Source organism: Lepus europaeus, chromosome 4, assembly GCF_033115175.1.
Source record: "Lepus europaeus isolate LE1 chromosome 4, mLepTim1.pri, whole genome shotgun sequence".
Taxonomy (NCBI): domain Eukaryota; kingdom Metazoa; phylum Chordata; class Mammalia; order Lagomorpha; family Leporidae; genus Lepus; species Lepus europaeus.
This window is the reverse complement of record NC_084830.1, coordinates 142,080,436-142,101,776: the sequence shown is the minus strand read 5'-3', so window position 1 is coordinate 142,101,776 and position 21,341 is coordinate 142,080,436. Positions and strand designations below refer to the sequence as shown.

Sequence of the window (21,341 nt, the reverse complement as noted above, 5' to 3'; positions counted from 1 at the left end):
TGTGTGTCTCTCTCTCTGTAACTCTGACTTCCAAATAAATAAATAAATGTGAAAGAAAAAAACAGAGAAAGAGGGAGGGAAGGAGAGAGAGAGAGAGAGAGAGAGAGAGAGAGAGAGAATTATAGAAAGATAGATATTCTCCCAGAAAGCACTGTCTGGTGGGAGGGGTGACCAGGAAATTAATGGGCAGTACAGCCTCTGATCCAGGCTGGCACCCAGGGATCCAGGAGGTTTACAGGAATGAGCAGGAACAGGCAAAGAAGAGGATCAAAGAGTGAAAACGCTCTTTCAGCTGCCTGGCAGCCTGTGCAGGCCTGCTTGGAACAAGACTGCTAAAAGGAACACGTGTCTGGACAGCAGTGGGCAAGGCCGTGTTTGCTAGCTGCAAGTGGGGTCTTTGGACCAAAGGGAGAACATGACTATTCTTAAAATTGAAGGTGTTTATGCCTAAGAGGAAACTGAACTCTATTTGAGTAAGAAACATGTTGCGTGTACAAAGCAAAAACCAACACAGTGACTCCTGGTGGCAAACCGAACAAAACCAGAATAACCTGGGGAAAACTCACACCCATGAAAACTGGCATTGCTCACGACAAATCCCCAAGTGACCTTCTGGTCAAGGCCACTGGACATGGAATCCCTGCGATGCTGTGCCCCTTGAAGAGTTAAACTAGGGAAAACCAAATTAACTAAAGTGATTTGTAGGAGGTCAAATCTCCAGAGCCTCTGCACCAGAGTTCCCTTTCTACTAGCAACACTCAAGAAACAATGGGATGGGAAAGACACAAACAGGACGTCCTAGGTAATTCAATCTTCCTGGGAAACAGGATCCTCCTGAGACAATGTGGTACCTAAGTCGGCCTTCTTCACAGTTCCTTCCCAGAGACGACTCCCTCTGCTCCCAGAAGGTACATCCCTAAGAATCATGCATTTTCAACAATTTGGTCTTTCATATGTTTTGCTGTGCTCTTTCCTGTAGAAAAGGAGAATGCAGTGAAGAGTCTTGGTCAAGATAACTGGAGGAGAGGCTGGCGCTGTGGCCTAGCAGGTTAAAGCCCCAGTCTGCAGTGCTGGCATCCCATATGGGCACTGGTTCAAGTCCCGGCTGCTCCAATTCCCATACAGCTTCCAAAAAATCTGGTGTGCCTGGGAAGGCAGAGGAGGTTGGCCCAAGTCGTTGGGTCCCCGCACCCATGTGGGGAGACCCAGAGCAAGCTCCTGGCTTCGATCAGCTCAGCTCCAGCCATCACTGCCATTTAGGGAGTGGACCAACAGATGGAAGACCTCACTGTCTCTATCCCTTTTCTTCAAAAATGGGAAAGATACCTACAAGGAACCTACTGACTCATAAGAGAGAGAAGAGAAGTCACCAACAACTCCAACCCAGGGCCCGTGCTGTGGTACAATGGGTTAAAATGCCACCTACAGCACTGGCATCCCATACCAGAGCACCACTTGTAGTCCCAGCTGCTCTACTTCCTTTCCAGATCACCTGGGAAAGCAGTGGAAGATGCTCCAAGCACTTGGGCCCCTTCCACCCCCATGGGAGACCTGGATAGAGTTCCAGCTCCCAGTTTTGGCCCGGCCCAGCACTGGCTGATGCTGCACTTGGAGAGTAAACCAGTAGATGGAAGATCTCTATTTCCCCCAACCCTTGTCACTCCAAATTTCAAATAAATGAAATATATCTTTAAAAACAATACTCTAACCCAAAGTTCACAACACTACAACTGGGAAAGGCACTTCAGATGTAAACAAAGCTGGGAAGCCAGAAAATTCAGAGCACTTATAGAGAACAACTAGAGTGATGTCTAACGAGGGCCCAGGCTATGTCTTCATTCATCTGATAAAGGTTTGCTGAGTACTCACTAAACATGGGGATCTGGGCCAGGCTCGAGAAGTGGCATGAATAGGCAGACCAGGCCACATCTTCGGGAGAGGCACATGTGCAGGAGGCACAGTACCCTTTAACCAAGGGCTAGCCAGGTGAAACCGAGCTCTCCAATAACAAACTCCAACTTCTCTAGTCTTTTTGCATCTTTTTCCTTAAAGAGGATTGGAGAGAGAGAAAAAGAAGTCAATTAATTGAAGGTTCAGGTTAAGAGTCCTAATTAACCAGGCTTTACTGTAAGCAACAAACAGTCTTTAAGTTTCAAATCCTGATAAATGGAACACAATGGTATTTTCCTATCCCTTTGGATGAGAAATTGAGAAGAAGAGAGAGAGGCACCATTTAACTTCCAGCTCTTTCTCCCAGCAAGCAACACACACCCATAACTTTCCAATGAGAAAGCTTAGAGGAAATGGTTTACTCTGGGGGCATAATTGGGTCTTTTGAAAGAAGCAAGCATGGCAAAAGTTAAGGAATTTCCCAATAGCAGCAGTTTCTATATGTTATGTTTCTTAATAGTCCCAAAAGCTCTGCTAAAGTACCAACACACCCATTTCACAGATGGAGAAGTAAAAGCTCAGGAAGTCTAACGCATGAGTTTGCATTAATATAACAGTAAGGTTAGAGCCAGGTTTTGAAAATAAGGCTGTCTGATAATAGTAACAACTATTTTCATAAGTATGTTAGTATCTAAGAAAAGAAAAAGCAGTCCTGAGAAGGCCCTTTTGGTTAAATCATGAAAACCTTAAGAATCCCTCTATAGGGTACTACATACATACAGAGACAGATAGGATGTGAACCTAAAGAACTTCCTTTAAAAACGTTCATATATATATATATATATATATATATATAAAGTAATTTATTAAAACAGCACCTCCTGGATTTCTGGACTGATCTCTTAAGAGTATTAATTGCCTACAATTTAATTATTAGTGGGGCTGCTTTCTAGTCATACTCAGGGAACAACAGTAATGTAATCAAAAATGTTTAATTGGGTTAGGGAGAAGGTCTCCGTTTTTTCTATTTTTAAAATGTAAATTATTCTGGGTGAGGGGAGTGGGAGAGGGAAGGGGAGAGAAAGTGTGACACAGATGGGGAAAGGAAAAGATAGCTCCCATCCACTGATTTACTCAACAAATTATTGCACCTGTCCACCTGGGCCTGGAGCCAATAGCCAGGAACTCAATCCAGGTTCCTCACATGGATGTAGGAACACGATCATATATTCATATGTGAAATATTTCTATATAGCCTATATATAGAAAGACAGATAGGTTTGTATATATAGTGATCTTAGAGTAGTAGTATTCTAATAATTTTGCAGTCAGTCTTGGGCTCAGCTTTCAGACACAGTCCCTGAATTAAGATCTTTCCCTAAAATCCCTGTCCATCAAGTTAGACGAAGTGATATTCTTCAGTGTTCCCATAACCCCTAAAACAGGGAATAACAATTGTCATAGCAGTAGTCACTTGGGTTTATCCCAAGGGGTCTTTCCTTCTGGGAGTGGGAGCTGCATGAGGGCAGGGACCAGGTCTGTCTTGTTTGAAGCTGAATCCTCAGTGTCCAGCAAAATGTCTATGAATACACGACTCTACGATTATTATCGCACGTACCTGCCCATTCTTCAGGGCTGCCTAGGACTCAGGCAACCTTCCAAGCCAAACCCTAGTCAATGAAAGCAATCTAAGACTTTGATCTGGTTCATCTAAACTAGAAGCCCAGAACAAAGGCAACTAGTAACCCATCCGTGACTTCCTTGACCCACAGTGATGATAGGAATCCTGTAAGTCTCGGGGCCAGCAGCCCCAGGGAACAGGTGTGAGTGTCTCTAAACTGAACTGCTGGCCTCAATGCAAGAGAGATGGGTTGACACAGGTGGACAGACAGGCAGAATCAAAACAGATGGGCAAAGGAAAAAAAATCTAACAGAACTGCCTTAAATCTCTCTCCTGCCCCGTGGTGCCCTATTTTTGGATGGCAGAGGCAAGGTTTCTTGAATCAATATTTTGCATTCTCTACCCTAGGGAGAAGGTTCTGCTCCCACAGGGAAGTAACAGACCTACCCTGATCTCTCCCCAGAAGGTAATAGTCACTTTGCCCTCAAACTAAATATCATTACCTCCACCCTCCCCAGAGATGGTAGGAAATAAGTGACTTGCATGTTGACTTAACTCCAGAAATCTATGTAATGTGTCCCTCTCCCTCTCCCCCATCTCCCTCTCTCCCTCTCCCTCGCCCTCTCTCCGTCTCTTCCCCAGCAAAGTGGCAAGGGCTATATGAAAACTCCCCAGTTACCAGAGCTATCCATTCAACAATGAAGTTCCCTGTTGCCCCAAAAATGGAAGGAACAAGGGAAATGTCCTAAAATCCCAACAAAGAAAAGAGCTAGCATAGAAACTACGAGGCTGCGCTGCTGCTTCATCTGTCACCTCCAAGGGAGAAGCAGGAGATCACGAGCAGCCAAGATGGAGACAACCACCATGGGCAGATGGCCTGCACTGGCCTGGGCGTGTGAGAAAATAAGCAGGCAAGCTGACAGCGCAGCACAGGCCTTGAGAGTCGGTCAGCTCCACCGCAGATCTTCGCGCTGTCACTTTCAAGCTGCGTGATGGTGGGCAAGTTACTAACCCTCCCAGACTCCCCGTTTCTTCACCTATAAATTCAGGAACCAATAACTACCTCTTACAGTTAGTTGACCTAATGAGGCAATGCCTGTGAAGTGTGTGGCAGAAACTGGGCACCTCACAAGTGCTCAAAACTGGTAGAAATCCCCACCATTATCATGACTGTTACCTTGGTCATCATCATTACTTCTTGATGCCAAGTTGGGAGCGGCATTGTTTGCTGAATCAGGGGTTCATTTTTCTTAAATGCTTTGACAAATTTTTCTGCTGCTCTTAATTTAATTACTTCATTCCATAATCTGAAAGGATTCAACCTATCAGAAAAAAGGCTGTTTTTTCTCCATGAGCACGTGAAATCTGATGGCTTTTCCATCCCGTGGCTGGAGGGTTTCAGCTGAGCTTTGGCAGACTGATGTAAACAACATGTCCAAAGAATTTTAATTGCCATTTCATTAATGAGGTCCCATTAACATCCCTCCCAGCCAGCCCCACTGATGGCCCAGTGTATGGCCATCCAATTAGCAAACAACAAAGTCCCCACAAACCTGCACCCTGGACTCTGGGGTTAAAGATTAAGCTTCCCCTGAAATCAATAACAATGAGGTCTAAGAAACAGGCTGTGCAAAACACGAGGGTCCCTTACCCGGCTACCAGACAGCCAGGAGGACTGTGATACCACCAGCAGGGGGCAGCAGTCTGAAAGGTCAGCTTCAAAATGAGGAGCCCACCCTCCTCCACCAAGAAAAACACTATCACAGCAAAACTCTGGGGTATCACCCCGAGAAGGAAACTGGATCCAAAGGAAGCCGTAGGGAAGTGGACCCAAAGGAAGCAGGAGGGACCGCCCCCGCAGGAAGAGACAGGGCCATTCCAAACAGGAAACACAGAGGCAGCTGGATGAAGAGAAGGAATCCTCCAGTCCCATGAAGCTCGCCTTTCACCAGGAAGGCTGAAGCCTATCAGAAGGCAACTGCTAACCTTAAAACTGAAATCACATTTTCTCAGACAGCAATTGGGCACTCTCTGTTAGCAAACACTCTTTGAACCAATAATTAGGCTACCAAGATCGTGCCCTATAGGTATACGAGCAAGTATACTCCAAAATATTATCCATGAGAATTCTCACTGAAGCACTTTATGTAAAAGAAAAAACTGGGACCATCAATACCCATCAATAGAGATCTAGTTAAATTATACGTCTTCCATATGATGCAGCAGATATAAAGGGTAAGATACAATCACCCAAAAGGATCTGGCAGAATACCAAGATTTTGTATTAAGACAAACAAAAGTGCAAAACATACAGAATGTTTCTATTTGTGTAAGTTAAAAAGCATAATATATAAATTCTATAGGGACATGCAAGTACCACGCCACCCCCAACCCCTTCAGTAAAATGGACCAGGAAATTGTCTTAGCATTTTATATTTTGTGTATTGTTTGTCTATTTTCTTATAAGTTGTTTTCACTAAATAGATTCTCTACATTTTTAAAACAATGGTAAGGGGCTGGCCGGCACTGTGGCACAGCTGGTTAAAGCCATGTCCTGCAATGCTGCCATCCCACATGGGTGCCAGTTTGAGTCCCAGCTACTCCACTTCCTGCACCCACCTAGGAGGCCCAGAAGAAGCTTCTGGCTGCTGGCTTTGGATTGCCCCAGCTCCAATCATTGTGGCCATTTGGGGAGTGAACTAGCGGATAGAAGACTGATCTCTCTCTCTCTCTCTCTCTCTCTCTCTCTCTCTCTTTGGGTCTCTACCAGTCACTGTAACTCTGTCTTTCAAATAAATAAATCTTTTTTTAAATGGTATAGAAAAGTATTTCCTGACATGGAACAATATTCAAAGCTGGAAAAAACACAGGCAAAATGAAAAAGACCTGCACGGACAGGTGCTGCCTGTCTCTCTCTCTAGGTAAGGACCAGGGTGCTTTTCATGTTCTCTCTGCCTGTCTGCTTTCTCTGAAGGTCATGGATGGGTTCTGTATTCAAATATCAATAATAACAGCAATAAAAATAGTAACATAAAAATAAAGCATATATTAGAAAAAGAAAAGAGAGAGAATTCAGAGGCAAAGCAGAGTTTCACTGGCTAGAGATGGGGAGGGCCAGGAAGCAGCACAGGACATGCCTGCCTGTTTTCTGGATAAAGAGAAACCAAAACCAGAAGTCCTAGAAATGGTCTTCCTCCCCCCAAGAACACGTGGTAGTGGTGACCCAGGAATTCCTGTCCTCCAGCCTGCACCCCACTCTGAGGCTTTCTAACAAAGATGACAAGGCTGGCAGAGAGGCTTCAGAGCATGAACTGGTGGATACACTTCTGTGGGACACGCTCCTGCCTGTCCCCTGTGAACCCCAAGCCATCCTGGAAACAGGGCAGGATGGACTACCAGCATCAAAGATAGAAAACACAGGTTCAGGGTCACTGAGCACCAAGTGTCAACTGGAATGATCCTTAGCCCTGGTCTGCAAGGTCTCCTTGCAGTTTGTCAGCTTAAAACAAGGCAAAGGCTCAGAGGCAAGCCTGCGACCACAGGGACCAACAATGTCCCTGGTGTGCGATCCCTGTGGGTACCCATACTCCTCCACTTGGCAGGTCTGTCTCAAGACACAGGGATGGCAGAGAGCACCAGGTTCCATCTGAAGTTATGGTTCGAGACCAAAGAAAAAGGCAGGCCCATGTCAATGCACAGGAGTAAGCAGAAATCATTTTCTAACTCCTGTAAACGTTGCAAAAGCTTCCAATTTCCTCCCCTTCACCTCTTCTAACATCTTCTCATTTTGGTCTGATCAATGCCCACATTCTTCATCATACCACCTAAAAATATGACCTCCCTTCTGGGTGTGGCTGGGGGCTGCAAAGAAAGGGACCCACGAGATGATCACAGACTCTCTCCAGAGGCCTGACAACAGGGAGCAGGCTCTCAGCCTGCAGAGAAAGCAGGAGGGCTCGCTTGTGCATTGAGGGACCAGGCTCCACGTGTTTGGGAGGGAGACACCCCACAGGAAAGAGAAGACAACACTCAAACTGCACTTCCCCACCCTGAGATGACTGCACCCTCTGTGTCTAGCAGACAGCTGAATCTGTCCACACTCTCTAGTTGTTGGGATTGGGTGACTACATGGCACAGACTTCCAAGCTCACAGTTCCAGTGGAAAATGCCAGCTCTAGCCACCTGCACTCCTCGGTTCCTGACTCACAGGGGGCGGTCTTATGTCCACACTAGGCCTGGAAGCTGATGAATGTAGTGGTTATAGTGCTGGCACTGAAGTCAGCTCTGTCTGGTTTGAATCCTGTTTCTGTCCCTACTGGCTACATGGTCTCAACAAATTATTATATAATCCTGTGCCTCTGTTTCCTCAATTTTTGTATGCATTAAATGAAATAATGCCTACAAAATGCTTAGCATAGAATGTGACCCAAAGTAAGAGTGCAATAAATGCTAGCCAAAGATAGGTATGTGCGTACACATCCGGTGCACTCATACCCACAGCACTGACAGAACCCAGTAACTATGACAGCATCAGGACCGGGCAGGACCAAGAAGATGGATGCCATCTCACCTCCACCCTCTCTATTCTCCCACAGATGAGTCTCATCAGCAGACAGTGAAAAGGGCAAAGGGAGAAAGTGGGGAAAAGCCAGATCAGAAGACCAGGAGGGGCCGGCACTGTGGCATACCTGGTAAAGCCACAGCCTGCTATGCCAGCATCCCACATAGGCAGCTTGAGTCCTGGCTGCTCCTCTTCTCATCCAGCTCCCTGCTAATGGCCTGGAAAAGGCAGCAGAAGATGGCCCAAGTGCTACCCACTTAAGAGACCTAGAGGAAGCTCCTGGTTGCAGCCATCTGGGGAGTGAACCAGCAGATGGAAGATATTCATTCTCTCTCTCTCACACACACACACACTTTCAAATAAATAAATAAATATTTTAAAAAGAAAAAAAAAGACTAGGAGCCCTTATCAAAGATGGGGTCTCAGCACATGCCCAGAACCAGAAAAGCATGCAATGTGTGTTACATGTGCACACACACAGGGGCAAGGACAGGAAGAAGGAGGCAGAGATCCCTGGCATCTTAGTGCCCTCTCTTCCCCACTGCCTCGGTAAAGGTTTGTAACAGGAACTTGCACCTACAAACGCTTGCCTTGGCCAAGCTCTTAGCTCTGGCTCAAGCGAAGCCTGAGCACAGGCCCCAAAACACTTGCCTCTGTTTGATTCAGAATTGGGCCACCATGGAATGTCCTTTATAAAAAAATTTTTTAAAGACTATCAACAGGACCATCCTAACAACCAGCTCTCTATGTGTCCTCAGAAACCAACTCCAGGGAAAAATGAGTCTGTCAGGTTCCTGGGGTCTGGGGCTTGATCAGAGAACAAAAGGATGTCAAAAAACACAACAAATGTTTGCCGCCTTGTGGACCAAGGGGCTTAACGCAGCATGGGGAGCTGGCAGGTGGGCAGCCAGCAGGTCCTCGGCTAATTTCTAGACACTGGGTAGGCAAGACCACATAAAACAGAACAGCAGCTGCGATGGTGTCTGTTTGGGCAGGGGAAGAATCAAGTGCTTTATTCCGAGGGAAGGAGGTGGCCATGACTGAATCTATCAATCAAAATACCCAGACCTGTTTCCTGGGTCACTCGTGATCTTCCCTCAACCTGAAATAAAAGGCAGTGGAGAATTCTGTGCAGGCAAACATGGTGAACTGGTTGTTCACATTCATCTCTACTCCCTCTCAAAACCCCATTAAAATGACAGGACTACAAGCTCTAGTGAGGAGAATGTCTCCAAGAAAAACAAAATGGAATCAATAGATCATCTGATGTATTAGAAAGGACTGTTGAGTTGTATCTGCCTGACAATTAATGATAAGAGCATACACTATGCAAAGAAAAAGGCAATTATCGGCCAGCGCCGTGGCTTAACAGGCTAATCCTCCACCTTGTGGTGCCGGCACACCGGGTTCTGGTCCCGGTCGGGGCACTGCATTCTGTCCCGGTTGCCCCTCTTCCAGGCCAGCTCTCTGCTATGGCCCAGGAGTGCAGTGGAGGATGGCCCAAGTGCTTGGGCCCTGCACCCGCATGGGAGACCAGGAGAAGCACCTGGCTCCTGGCTTCGGATCAGCGCGGTGCGCCGGCCGCAGCGGCCATTGGAGGGTGAACCAACAGCAAAAGGAAGACCGTTCTCTCTGTCTCTCTCTCACTGTCCACTCTGCCTGTCAAAAAAAAAAAAAAAAAAAGAAAGAAAGAAAAAGGCAATTATCAATTGCCTTTCTGATTTTAAAAATGTGATAAAGAACTAAGTATAGGGGCCGGCATCGTGGTGCAGTAGGCTAATCCTCCACCTGCAGCGCCAGCATTCCATATGGGCGTTGGTTCTAGTCCCAGCTATGTCTCTTCCAATCCAGCTCTCTGCTATGGCCTGGGAAAGCAGTAGAAGATGGCCCAAGTCCTTGGGACCCTGCACCCACGTGGGAGACCCTGAAGAAGCTCCTGGCTCCTGGCTTCGGATCACAGCAGTTCCAGCCATTGTGGCCATTTGGGGAGTGAACAATGGAAGGAAGACCTCTCTCTCTCTCTCTCTCACTGTCTGTAACTCTACCTCTCAAATAACTAAATAAAGCTTTAAAAAAAGAAAAGAACAAAGTATAATAACTGACTTAGCTCAGCTGTGGGAGTAATATTAGGATTATGTGTGTAATAGCGGAAAGTCTGAAAGCTCAGTCTTCACTGTTCTACAGCAGCCGCAGACAAGGTCTAGGACTATTAAAAAACAGCAGTAAACACACATTATTTAGAAAAAATGAAGGCAAATAGCAGATGGAATAGCTTTTAGCTAAAACAGAACATGCATGCTGAGGAAGGTGTTGAGGTACAGTGGGTAAAGCCACAGCTTGGGACACTCACATCCCATATCAAAATGACAGTTTGAGTCTCAGCTACTCCATTTCTGATCCAGCTCCCTGCTAATGAGCCTGGGAAGTAGCAAATCATGTCTTGGGTACCTGAGTTACTGCCAGCCACACAAGAGACCTGGGTGGAGTTTCTAGATCCTGGCTTTGGCCTGGCCCAGTCCCAGCTCTGGCAGTATTTGGAGAGTGAACCAGTGAGTGGAAGATTCTCTCTCTCTCTCTCTCTCTCTCTCTCTCTCTCTCACACACACACACACACACACAAACACATACACACAATAAATTTAAAATCTTTAGAAGAAAAAAAGAGGGGCCGGTGTTGTGGCACAGTGGGTTAAGCCATGGCTACGTGGTAGCCTGCATAAGTGTCAGTTCAAGTGTCAGCTCAAATCCTGGCTGCTCCTCTTCTAATTCTGCTCCCTGATAATCTGCATGAAAAAGCAGTGGAATATAGCCCAAGTACTTAGGCCCCTGCCATCCATGTGGGAAACCCAGGAAGAATCCCTGGTTCCTGGTTCCTACCTGGCCCAGATCTGGCTGTTGTGGCTACTAGAAAACGAATCTCTCTCTCTCTCTCTCTCCCCTTTTCCCTATGCCCACTCTGTTGTAATACTTTTCTTTTTTAAAATATTTATTTATTTGAAAGTCTGAGTTACAGAGGCAGAGAGAGAGAGAGGTCTTCCATTTGATGGTTCACATCCCAAATGGCTGCAATGGCCGGAGCTAGGCCAATCTGAAGCAGCCAGGAGCTTCTTCTGGGTCTCCCACGCAGGTGCAGGGACCCAAGGACTTGGGCCATCTTCCACTGCTTTCCCAGGCCATAGCACAGAGCTAGATCAGATGTGGAGCAGCCAGGTCTTGAACTGGCACCCATATGGGATGCTGGCAATGCAAGGGGCAGTTTTACCTGCTATGCCACAGAGCTGGCCCCACAATGCCTTTCAAAATAAATTACATAAGTCTTTTTTTAAAAAATAAGTAAAAACAAAAAGAACCTGAATTTTAATTCTTTTTTTTTTTAATATCTACTTATTTATCTGAAAGTCAAGAGTTACACAGAAAGAGGAAGGGACAGAGAGAGACAGATCTTCCATCTGCTGGTTCACTCCCCAAATGGCTAAAAATGGGGCTGGGCCAGGCTGAAGCCAGGAGTCAGAAGTTTCTTCCAGATCTCCCTCGTGGGTGCAGGGGCCCAACCACTTGGGCCATCATCCACTGCTTTCCAAGGCGCATAAGCAGGGAGCTGGATTGGAAGCAGAGCAGCCGGGTCTCAAAGCAGCATCCATATAGGATGCCTGCACTGCAGGTGGTGGTCTTACCCACTATGCTACAAAGCCAGACCCAGCATTTTAATTCTTTAGCTACTGAAAACGAGAAGTCCATGAGATCAAGGTATGGTATAAATGGAAGAGCAAGGGGTTCTCGTCATCATTCTAAGCTGCTCAGTAATGACTGTTTAAAAACTGTGTTCATAGAACATTTTGAACAAAATAAAAATTCACTTAAGCAACAACAAAACAAGATTTCCTTCAAAACCTAGCTCAGTTTACTGCCCCTCAGACTTTTCAGATCTCTTTCTCCTACACTTGTGAAAATTACTGTCTGTACCATCCATCTGCCAATTAAACTGAACTCTTCAACTGTTAATGGTGTCTCCTGTGTGTCTAGTGTCCCTCACTAAGTCACAGCTGCTTCACAGGAGAGGCCACTTCTCATGATCCTCGAGGAGTGCAGAGCAGACCAGACGACTAAATCCCAGGCTCCGAGGAAGTGCAGCAGCTGGGCCCCCATTACCTGCATAGGCATTGGCCTGCTGCAGAAGGTCAGTGCAGGTGTGCACATCAGCAAACGCACGGATGCCCAGGCAGTTGGTGGGATGCAGCTGAGCCTGTAGGAAGTCACAGCAGTTCTGCCGAACGTCCATGAGCTGCAGCAAACTGGCTGCTGGGAGCAGCACCTGCAAGGGAAGGTGACAGTCTGAGACCTGGGATCCCTCCAGCCGAGCCTCATTCCCCATAAGGCACTGCTTCAGCCCTCTCAGCCCCACGAACTTCGCGTGGCTCCCCTACTGCCTGCCCACTAAGTCCACACTTCCCAGCCTGCATTCCAGCCTTGTTTCCTGCTGCTCTCCACTCGATGGGCCCTAAACACCAGTGGATTCTCTGTATCCCTATACCCCACGGCAGTCTGCTCAGGCTTTGTTAACACAGATTCTGATTCAGTAGCTCTAGGGTGGGGCCAGAGAGCCTGAATTTCTGATGAGAACCAGATGATGCTTGCAGCACTGAACAAAGACCAGAACCCTACAGCTCCAGCTGTCACTGGAATCACCTGGAGAGATTTCAAAATCCGGATGCCTGGGTCTTGCCTCCAAAGATTCTAACTTACCAACAAGGGGTGTGGCCTGGGCACTGAGAAGCTTTTAATGTCCCCACGTGTGAGAAATACTGCCCTACAGCCTTTATTGTACAGTCTGTCCTCACTCAGAAAGGTGCCTACTGAGTTGTTCACTAGCTTGTTCACCATTTCATTGTGTCTACCATCAGGCACTGGTCTAGCTCTGGGACGCAGTGGTAAGCAAGACAAACCAGATCCTGCACTTACCAGGGTTATGGTCTACAGGAGACTCACCCCAGTCACTCGGGACTCATGCAGTCACACTGTGCTCTCCCATCCAAAAGACAAAAAGTAAAGAACATCTCTGGGTAAAGCCTCAGAGAAGGGAGGGCTAGATTTTCTTCCAGAAGGTCACAGGACGCATGAGTATAACGTATCCTGGAAGACAGAAACTGTCCTTGCTCAGGTGTATGTGCATGTGTTTTTCCTAAGAGCTGGGGAAGACTGGCTGGAGCAGGCCAGCTGGGTGTTCAAACTGCCAGCCCCTGTCAAATTTCCCCAGGACTTTCCCACAGCTGCTGATCAAAAGTACAGGCTGGAAGACCAGGGACCCATCCCACTCCAGCTCTGCTATACCTCCCCACTGTGGAAGAGACAGGTAGTCTGAGAATGAGCTTCCAAAAAGAATTTTAGAATAAAATCACAGAGCAGGACAGCTCAATTTCAGGCTCCTTAGCTTGGGAACCCCATCATCCATGTACCCAAAACAATCCCCTTGTCCCAGGCCTTTGCTTTCAGCTGCTCCCCTGGCTCTGGGCCCACCTCCAGCTGTTCCCACCCACAGGGGCTTGCCCAGGAAGACATGGGCTATGGATGCATTTGTTTTCTTGATTCAGAGTGCTATAAAAGTCTTTATTTCTTTTTTTTTTCACATGATTTAAACTCTGCACCCTTGCCTTCTCCCAAAAGGCAGAAGAGCTGTGACTCTCATCACCTCTATGTGCTCAGGCCAAAAATTCTGTCCCACTGTTCATCCTTGGGTCTTGTCCCTCCACAAGGGCACCAATTTGTCCAGGACTCAGAGGTTTCACAGGACTTCTAGTGCTAAAACTGGCACAGATGTCATCCTTTTCCTTATCCCCACCCACCTGAAGGAGCCACCGAGACTTCTGCTCTCAGTGGCCATACTCCTGAGCTAAATGCCCACTCTCAACTAGGAAAACATTTCCTTTCTACACGCTTCCACTTCTGGCTCATGACAGCTGGGTTTGCGAAAATGTGTTCCTCTTTCGTTCCCTCCACCCTCTCCTCTCTTCCACTTTCCTGTGGCCCCAGCAGGACAGCAGTAAATCTAACACCATGTCCCTGGTGCTTTCTGAATCACTGGTTCATTTCTGAGAAAGAAAAAGATAAAAATCACCCTCTCCTGAGAGCCTCAGACCATAAGTGAATAGACTGCCAGGATCCAAATCTAAACACCTGAGCTCCATCCACAGTAGGCAGCCACCCTGCTCACTAAGCAGCCATGAATGGAAACTCAATTAACCTGTGAGCTTGCTTGACATGGTCAAAAACAGATTCCAGAACCAGATTAGTCTGTGCCTGCTAGTTAGGTGGCGATCCATTAACCATTCTCGCTGAATATACACAAGGAATGGAAACCTCTACTCCCAGTCCCCAAATGACCTCCCTGGCACTCCACTGAACAGCACCAGCTACAAAACCTAGCATTAAGGCCACAGGTTGACCAAGCATCCTGACTGGCCTGCGACTTGGCCAGTTTTAGCACTGAAAGTCTACACCCCATGACACCTCTCCGTTCTGGGCAAAGTGGGACATTTGTTTGCTCTAAGAGTAACCTCTAACCTGTAACCCTAACAGACCCAGGGGAGAGGAAATCGTCAAACGTTGTCCAGCACACACCCTACTCAGAGATGTGGCAAACCTCTGATGGCAGCCCTCTATCACCCACAGGAGGGTTTCTGCAGGACCAGTCTGTCCCCCCCCCCCCCACCACAGTTCCCAACAAGCTCTTACAAGACCCAGCCACTCACACCCACTCCCTCCCCTTTTGGTTCTTCCCCAGGAAGACAGCAACACAATTTGGTGCTTAAATTCCCAAGCTCATGACAACCAGCCAGAGAAATGCAATAATAAATGTTTCCTGAACATGCTCCTTAGGTTACACTTTCAGTTTTTAAAACCTCCCTGGACAGAGCTACCCACAATTTCCCTACTGGTCACAAAACTTACTTTAGGCAAAAAACATAAGGCTTTGCTTGCACCTCTGCACATGCCACCCCCTTAACCTGCCGGGGTCTCTCTAGCCCCAAAGCGTTATCAAACTGACTTCCTGAAATGAACTGGGTTATGGCTCCTCTCACTGCTCTCTCTCTTTGATCTCACACTGAGATTAGCTACGAGTCAAAGAATCTTTTCTTTCCTGTGTTTGCTTCATCCAGAAGGCCGTGAAGAAAAGTCAAGGGGAATCAGGATGCTCAGGGGGGAAGATTTAGGGGCTGCAAGATAGAAAGGGTGCTTCAAAAAGTTTATGGAAAATGAAATCAAAAGTTCATTTTAATGCAAAAGAAATGTGAAATCCATCCCCAGCCTTTTTCAAATTACATATTTTCAGTAAACTTTTTGAAGACTTCCATACAATTGGATGTCAAAAATTTTTGCACCAAAATACATTTTTCTTTTAATTCATTTTCTATGAAGATGTTGAAGTATCTTCATAGATCACTGCTCAAATTCTAGGTCTCAGAGATCAACTGGCACCCGGTCCAGTGGTGTTCTGGGGTCTAGACACAGGACAAAACAAATCCCCAGAGACTCCAAAGAGAAGAGCAGCACAGCCATGAGGTGACTGTCTTCAGTTCCCTCGGTGGCATAAACATGGCTTTGAGGGTATTTCCTCTTCCCTTGGCTGAAACTCCACTCCCTCAAGCATCAGTGGTAACGAGGCTATCAACAAGAGGAGAGCTCAGGTGCTCAGCTTTCAAACAAGACTGTCCTGATGGAATCAGGAGGGCAGTACTGCTTGGTCCCGCAGGCCAGAGAAGCAGCCCTCAGCTGGAACCATGCTTCAGGATGGATGAGTATGCCACAGGCTTGCAGTTTGCCTCTCACCACCTCAGCATCACAGTTGCTGGGAAACCGGCCCTGGAATGGCCCCTCCATAAAGAGTCCTAGGTATCTCCATCGGCTCACAAGCCGCCTACCCTCCATGCTTCACGTGCAGGCCCCCTTTTTGTTTGTTCTCTGCCTGGGATAACATGAAAACACAGCAGAGGATATCCCGTCGCAGAGTTTGTTTCCTCTCGCAAAAACAAAAGGAAATGCCCTGCCTCGGAAAGCACCTACTCCTGGTGCTCCAGAGAGCAGGGCCAGGCACAGCCGGAGGCACCAGCCATGGGGCCAGGTGACGGGGCCACCAGGGCCTCGGCCTCGGCCACACCGTGGGTCTGACACAGAGATGGTGCTAAGTTAAGATCTGCTGAGGAAAAGAAGCAAGCAAGCAGGGAGAGAAGGATGTCGATGAACACGAAAGCTGGAAGAGCACTGTCGTTTTGACATCTGACTTGGGCACTCACCACCCACGTGACAGAGGTCCAACGGCTTGACCTCCCTCTGTGCCTCTGTCTCTGCCACAGCATGGGGAGGCTAACAGTGGCACTGCTGTAAAGACTCCCAGGAAGGACCCCCTGGGATAAGACCTTGAAGACAGTGAGCGCAGGCTTGGTGGAAAGAGAAGGCTCAGCAAAGTCTGTTGTCACTCTTGTTAATCGCTGTCAGCTGAACTTGAGGTTCTGATCCTGTACTGAATGACAGGCTAGCATCCACCGCAGCCTCAGAGCTCAGCGAGGCGGGAGAGCTCCACGACCCTCCGTGCCTCAGCTGCGCCAGCTGCAAAAGGGATCCTAACAGCGCATCCTGTGAGGGCGGCTACAAGAACTCAATGACATGATGCGTGCGAAGTGATTGGCGCGTGCTTGGCATATACTTAGTACTGAATAAGTGTCAGGACTGCTGTTACCTGCACCGTGCAAGGGCAACTCAGGGTCTCTCCAAGGTATGCATAGCTGGGAAGAGATGGAGTGTCTAGCTCTCACGGCCATTTAAACTGAGCCCCACATCTGACTCTAGGAGAACCCCAGTGCCTTCATGCTCATCTCTTTTGTGCCTCAAATCCTCAACAAATACTGTCTCCCAGACAACTCATGGCAACCACCTCCGCAGATACATGACAGTAGAAGAATCTGCATTTTGACACAAACTCACTTCTTCTCAACCTTTTGTGTTTTGCTTTCCCTCAGATTCATGTCCCAACCTAACCACAATATTCTGTTGCTTTATTTTGTTAAATGTATTTATTTACTTGAAATACAGAGAGACACCACTCTCATCTGTTGGACCATGCCCCAGGGAACTGAAAGAACCAGGGCTCCGCTGGGGCCAAAGCCTGGAGCCAGGGCAGCAGTTCAGGGTTTCCCACATGTGTGGCAAGAACGCAATTACTGAAGCCATCAATGCTGCCTCCCAGGATCTGCACTGCCAGGAGGCTGGAGTCAGGGGCCAGAGCCAGGAACCAAACACAGGTACTCTGAGGTAGGACATGGGTGTCTTAACCACAGGCAAAACATATGCTCCCTAACCAGAGTTTAAAGAGGAAAAAAGAGAGAGAGAGAGAAATGAATAAAGTCAAGAGGAAAATGGAAAAGGACTTGTTTGTATGTCTGATTCCAAATAATCCCACAGTCTGAAGGGTCCCCAGGTGCATCCTGTGGAGCCCTTGCACACTTAGATGAAGACAGCAAGGGGCTCACAGACCAGTGAGGACATAGGCAGGCAGGCAAAGGAAGAAGTCTCCCCTCAAGGTCCAGCTCACACAGCGCTTCCTCAAGGTCAGCCCTGACCAGCCTCTCAGGGCAACGATGACCCCTCCTCACTTCCTGGGCCACCGCCTTGGCCCCACTGCAGCACAGGGCATCCGTTTGCTTAGCCATCTGCCTCGACCCTCAGAAGGCGTGCTCCTTGGGGAGAGCGCCTGCCACAGCACCTTCTGTGCCCAGAATATCTGTTGGCCCAGGGCAGGAGCTCAGAAAAAGTGCAGAGTGAAAGAGCAAATGAAGGAATAAGACAAGGAGAACCCACACACAGTCTGCCCTGAGGGGGAGAATGAGACAGTCCCTGAGCCCTGCGCCCTCTACATCACTCTTTCCCCTTCCCTGCTATTTAACAGATCCCCTAAAGGGTCCTCTTCCCAGAGTGACAGCTGGCATCTGGCCCAGACCTCGGTCCTTTCTAAGCATTCTGGGCAGGAGGCATCGCAAATCGCACTCCTCTTGGAAGAATTCCTAGCTACATCCAGGCCGGACGAGGGGAGTCTTATCCCTGCTCCATACCATGGCTCCTACTCCCTAGATGCAGTCTCCATCTGCACCCAGGCAGAGGAGAAAAAAGAGAGAGCCTTACACACACAGACACACACAGCCCCTCCATTGCCACCTCCATGTTTTAGGTGATGATAGCTCTCACTGTTTCCCATTTTCCAGACACTATTCTAAACGCTCTACCTATATTAGAACATTTGATTCTCACACTAACCCTATAAGGTTCCATGCTATTATTATGCCCATATTGCAGAAGAAAATGCTGAGGCACAGGGAGAATCCGTAACTTGCTTAGGGTCACACAGCTTGAGGATGACACAAGCAGTCTAACTCACAACGTCCCAACAGAATGAGGACCTTTACGATTCTTTTTTTTCCAACAGATAAAAAAAATGATCTTTGAGGCGAGGTGTCAGTGAGATGCTGGAGACACTGTGGTAAGAGGGAGGGGAGGGGCCGGTGCTGTTGCACAGTAGGTTAATCCTCTACCTGCGGTGCCTGCATCCCATATGGGCGCCGGTTCGAGACCTGTGTGCTCCTCTTCCCGATCCAGGTCTCTGCTATGGCTAGGGAAAGCAGTAGAGGATGGCCCAAGCACTTGGGTCCCTGCACCCACATGGGAGACCTGGAAGAGGCTCCTGGCTCCTGGCTTCAGGTTAGCTCAGCTCTGGCCGTTGCAGCCATTTGAGGAGCAAACCAGTGGATGGAAGACCTCTCTCTCTCTCTCTGTCTCTCCCTCTGTTTGTAATTCTACCTCTTAAATAAATAAATAAAATCTTAAAAAAAAAAAAAAATCAGAGGCAGGCAGGGCCCGACGTCACAGAGTTCCAGGACCCGCCTTGGCAGACGTGACAACTGTCATGGCAGCGGGAAAGGCAGGGCAAGAGCACTCTGTGAATGGGCCGCCATGCGGAAGCTGGGAGCCAGCCCTCCCGCTGCACCCCTGTTTCCACCTGGCCTCCGAACAGCACAGCTGCACTCTAGCCCCTCTTTCCCTCCTCCTCAAAGCAGTTTTAAAAAGCAAATGGTTGAAGCCACTGTCCCGAGTCCTCTAATAGCGCTGCTGTTGCTATTGACTTTAAGATGATTGATATGATGAGCTAATTTAGAGAGACCATCACCAGGTGAGACCAGAGTTGCAAAGATTACCTTTTTACCTCATTACATGACTACTGTTTTCCTTTTACTTAGTTATTAGCTTACTTATGATTATTTATTATTGTCTACTACTTACTATCTGACAGCGACTATTACTTATGACCTAGGCAGGCAGGAAGGATGCAGAGAAAAACACCTAATTATCTGAGTTTGCAAACACTTCGTATCTTCCAGGGAAATAAACACATGTTGGAAAAGGGAAAGAAAGGTGGCTCTGCTCACACAGCTCTCCAGCCTCCCCTATGCTCACTTCACAGGAAGTCACTTTGCACTTTCTGTTACTGCCCAGAACCCATTCTGCCGTTTGAATGCTGCTGCTAGGCCTGGGATGTAACCATGGCATTGCCCACTGCACTCTGGGAGGGAAAGCCCAGCAGCAACATGGTGTGGTTGTGCATTTTCCTGGGTGTAAAACAAGCCTCCACTAAAAGGAGGAGGAGGGTGGATGAGAACAAACCCTACAGCGGTCATAGAACCCCAGAGACTGCCTCAGGGGCATGGAGGGGTAGCTCTATCACGGGCAGCCTCTGCAGGCCCAACACAGCGTACCCTGGATTTCACCCTGACCCCTTCCCAGCATCCTTCAACACACCAGCCTAACGTCAACTCATCCCGCAGGCCTCAGGCCGCCCCGCGTGCTGAAGAGCCCTTTCCAGACCCCATTCTCCATCCAGATTAAGTCTCCTTGATATTATCTCCCACTGCACCACACACTCTTCCTTCAAGTGGCTTATCACAACGTGTGCACAGACACTACTTGTATGCTCACTTCATGAACATCTGTCTTCACACCCTTAAACTCAAAACTCTATGAGGGCAGACAATGGAATTACCACTCTTCACTTCTATAACCACAGAGCCCAACAAGGTGCTTCGCATACAATAGAAACTCAGGCCTTTGCACTGAATTGAAAGAATAAACAATCATCAATTCAGTCTCACAAATACCTCAATCCTGGAAAAGGAGGTAGTGTTCCCGATAAGGGAAATAAGCAGTTTGCTCACTAGAAAAGAACCAACCTCAGAGCAAATAGGAAAGATGGTATCGTGCTTTCGAAAAAGAAAAAAGCCTTCATGTCACATGTAATCTCCATCACTGTAACTAAATAGTCAGAGCCTTAAGGACAAGAAATAACACACCCTGTGTCTGTGGTTCTGCCCAGGGATCTTTAGGGCTCTAGGAAGTCCCACTCTCAGCCACCTCCCCTACTACAGCATGAGGCCGAAGGCCCAGGTCCTCACAGCAAAGACATACTCCTCTGGCGGAAGCACTGTCTAGCCTGGGTCCTCTTTCTGGCTCCAGATGGCTGAGGATGTGGTAAGGCAGTGAAAGGAGGAAAGGGCACAGACAGAACGTTCACAACCGCACTGTTCTGCTGAGTTTCAATGCTGGTGCTCAACACCTCCACGTGCTTAGAGGCACTTGAATGCCTAACGTTGAAACAGGAACAACGTTAACAGCCTCACAATTCAATATTCCTGAGGTCAGGTGATGACATGGGAAGGAGACAGGACATCTGAGCTTCTCATTCTTCCGCCACAAGATTTTGTTTCTGTTAGAGAAACAAGGACAGAGGGAGCAGAAGGACAGAGATCTCCCATCCTCTGATTCATTCCTCACTGCCTACAAAAGCCAAGGCAGGGCCCAGAGCCAGAGACAGGAACTCAGTCCAGGTCTCCCATATGTGCAGCAGGGATCCAACTACTTGAACTATCACTGCTTCCTCTCAGTCTGCACTGGCAGGAAGCTGGAACCAGGAACTGTTGCTGGGAATCAAACAAAGATACTCTGATATGGGATGTGGGCATCTCAATCAAGGTCTTAATTGCTGGGACTAGTGCTGTGGTGCAGCGAGTTAAAGCCCTGTCCTGAAGCGCCACCATCCCATGTGGACGCCAGTTCTAGTCCCGGCTGCTCCACTTCCAATCTGGCTCTCTGCTATGGCCTGGGAAAGCAGTAGAAGATGGCCCAACTCCTTGGGCCCCTGCACCCACGTGGGAGACCCAGAGGAGGCTCCTGGCT

The 21,341-nt window shown here is 48.0% G+C and overlaps 1 protein-coding gene across 3 annotated transcripts in view; it reads right to left on the bottom strand.

Moving 5' to 3' along the window:
* The window catches only part of KLHL3 (kelch like family member 3), a 118,988-nt gene that overhangs the window by 52,505 nt on the left and 45,142 nt on the right, over positions 1-21,341 (bottom strand). For 2 of the 3 annotated variants that reach the window (XM_062189092.1, XM_062189093.1), the window contains one exon: positions 12,222-12,384. The exons of the other annotated variant lie outside the window; for it this stretch is intronic. In XM_062189092.1, the coding sequence (XP_062045076.1) occupies positions 12,222-12,384 (163 nt within the window). The remainder of the gene's footprint in view (positions 1-12,221; positions 12,385-21,341) is intronic. 3 annotated transcript variants of the gene reach the window in all.